This window comes from Aplysia californica, unplaced genomic scaffold, assembly GCF_000002075.1.
Source record: "Aplysia californica isolate F4 #8 unplaced genomic scaffold, AplCal3.0 scaffold01507, whole genome shotgun sequence".
In the NCBI taxonomy this organism is placed as follows: domain Eukaryota; kingdom Metazoa; phylum Mollusca; class Gastropoda; order Aplysiida; family Aplysiidae; genus Aplysia; species Aplysia californica.
In genome coordinates, this window is record NW_004798777.1 from 12,170 (window position 1) to 13,868 (window position 1,699).

General features: G+C 43.4%; 1 protein-coding gene across 1 annotated transcript in view; it reads right to left on the reverse strand.

Moving 5' to 3' along the window:
- Positions 1-799, reverse strand: part of LOC101852666 (monocarboxylate transporter 12) — a gene marked incomplete in the record, with an annotated part of 10,566 nt that extends 9,767 nt beyond the window's left edge. The window contains 1 exon segment of the mRNA XM_005112956.3: positions 338-799. Coding sequence (XP_005113013.3) covers positions 338-740 — 403 coding nt within the window.
- Between the last annotated feature and the right edge of the window lie 900 nt (positions 800-1,699).

Here is a 1,699-nt window from a genome sequence, read left to right on the forward strand (position 1 = left end):
GAGAGAGAGAGAGAGAAAGAGAGAGAGAGAGACAGAGAGAGAAAGAGAGAGAGAGAGAGACAGACAGACAGATAGAGAGTTAGAGAGACAAAGAGACAAAGAGAGAGAGACAGAGAGAGAGAGACAGAGAGACAAAGAGAGTGAGAGACAGAGAGACAGAGAGAAAGCGAGAGAGATAGATGGGGGTGTGCAGACAGGCGTACAAAAAAGGGGGGTTAACGGACAGACAGACAGACAGACAGACAGTCAGGAATACAGAAAGAATTCTAAAAATACAAAAAAGAAAATCTACAGAATCTAATCTAATTATTAACCACTCTCATCAAAGTCCACCCACCGAGCACAACCATCCACGCCCAGCCTCTGTCTTTGGGGAATCCAGCACCCAGTTGTTGCTTCTGTTCCACGTGACCTCCTTCATCGGGGTTCGAACCCCTGCCTTGCCCCACTCCACCACAATGACTACTGTCGTTACCCTCAGCTTCTAGAAGAGGTGGAAAAGTCTCCGGGCCCGAAGCGCGGTCAATCTCGACAGCTCCTCCGGGGTCATCGTTTGCGTCATCAATATGTGTGTTGTACGTCACGGGAAGGTGTTCATCATCCGTGCTCTCCTGTCGCGGTCTTCTCGCTGTCATGGCCGACTCTGAAGGAATCATAAATTTATGTTTTAATAATATAATCTTAAGCCCCGGGTACACGTAACGATACATTGTACAAAAGCTGGACGATCTATCAATCATGAGACAAATCGTCAGGTGTAAACACAACACTGTACAAAGTTGGGACGATTGGACAATAGCTTGGAGACTCCGTCGAGAAATCAAGCGCTGTCTGATATTTTCCGTTCGATCACGGTCAGATTTGAGGGAGACGCGCTGTGATGTAGAGTCACTTTAAAATTTGCCGCCGCGCAGGATTAAACTTAGGGCTCAAAATTTTAAAATGATTATCGCAGGTAAAAATTGATTTCATATTCGGAATTAGCGTCTCAAATAAACCAACTTGCATGCGGGGAACCTGATTTGACGTGTTATTTTATTATGTATCAATTCTATTTTTAGTTGATCGTCAATGGTGAAGTTGTGTTACAAGGTCATCCGTTACCAGGTGCGTTGCAGTCAAGTCAAAGACAAGGAATCTCCCTGATCGAAAGAAAACTTGGCGATAGATTGGAACGTCTAAACAGACTACACAGCTCGATACAATCTACAGTTCTAGCATACGACGAATCTGACACAATTTATCATTACGTGTAACCTGGGCTTTAGACTCCACACACTGATGTAATTCCCGTTCACTATGGAGCCCACCACTGACTCAATTTGGAGCCAAATGAATGGCAAATTGTGAAAAAGGGGTGGGAGGGGAGAAGTTGCAGCGCACCTCAACTATACCTAGGCTGATGTTTTTGCCCTTCATTGAGCGCTCACAGCGCTTATAACCTTTCATAGGGAGGCTTTTCTTTTATAAAGAGGCGAATTATAATATCATAAGCCTCAGTGGCTGTCTTTTTGTGTATAATATGTTGTTCGTCCAATCACGAGTGTATATTATTTATTAGAAAGATTTGTACGTTGAATGGGCCCCTAGGCCTATTTGAAACGTTGATGTAATCAATCTTTTTTTTTAATTGTGAAGCGCCTAGATTCTTCTTCTTCTTCTTCTTCTTCTTCTTCTTCTTCTTCTTCTTCTTCTTCTT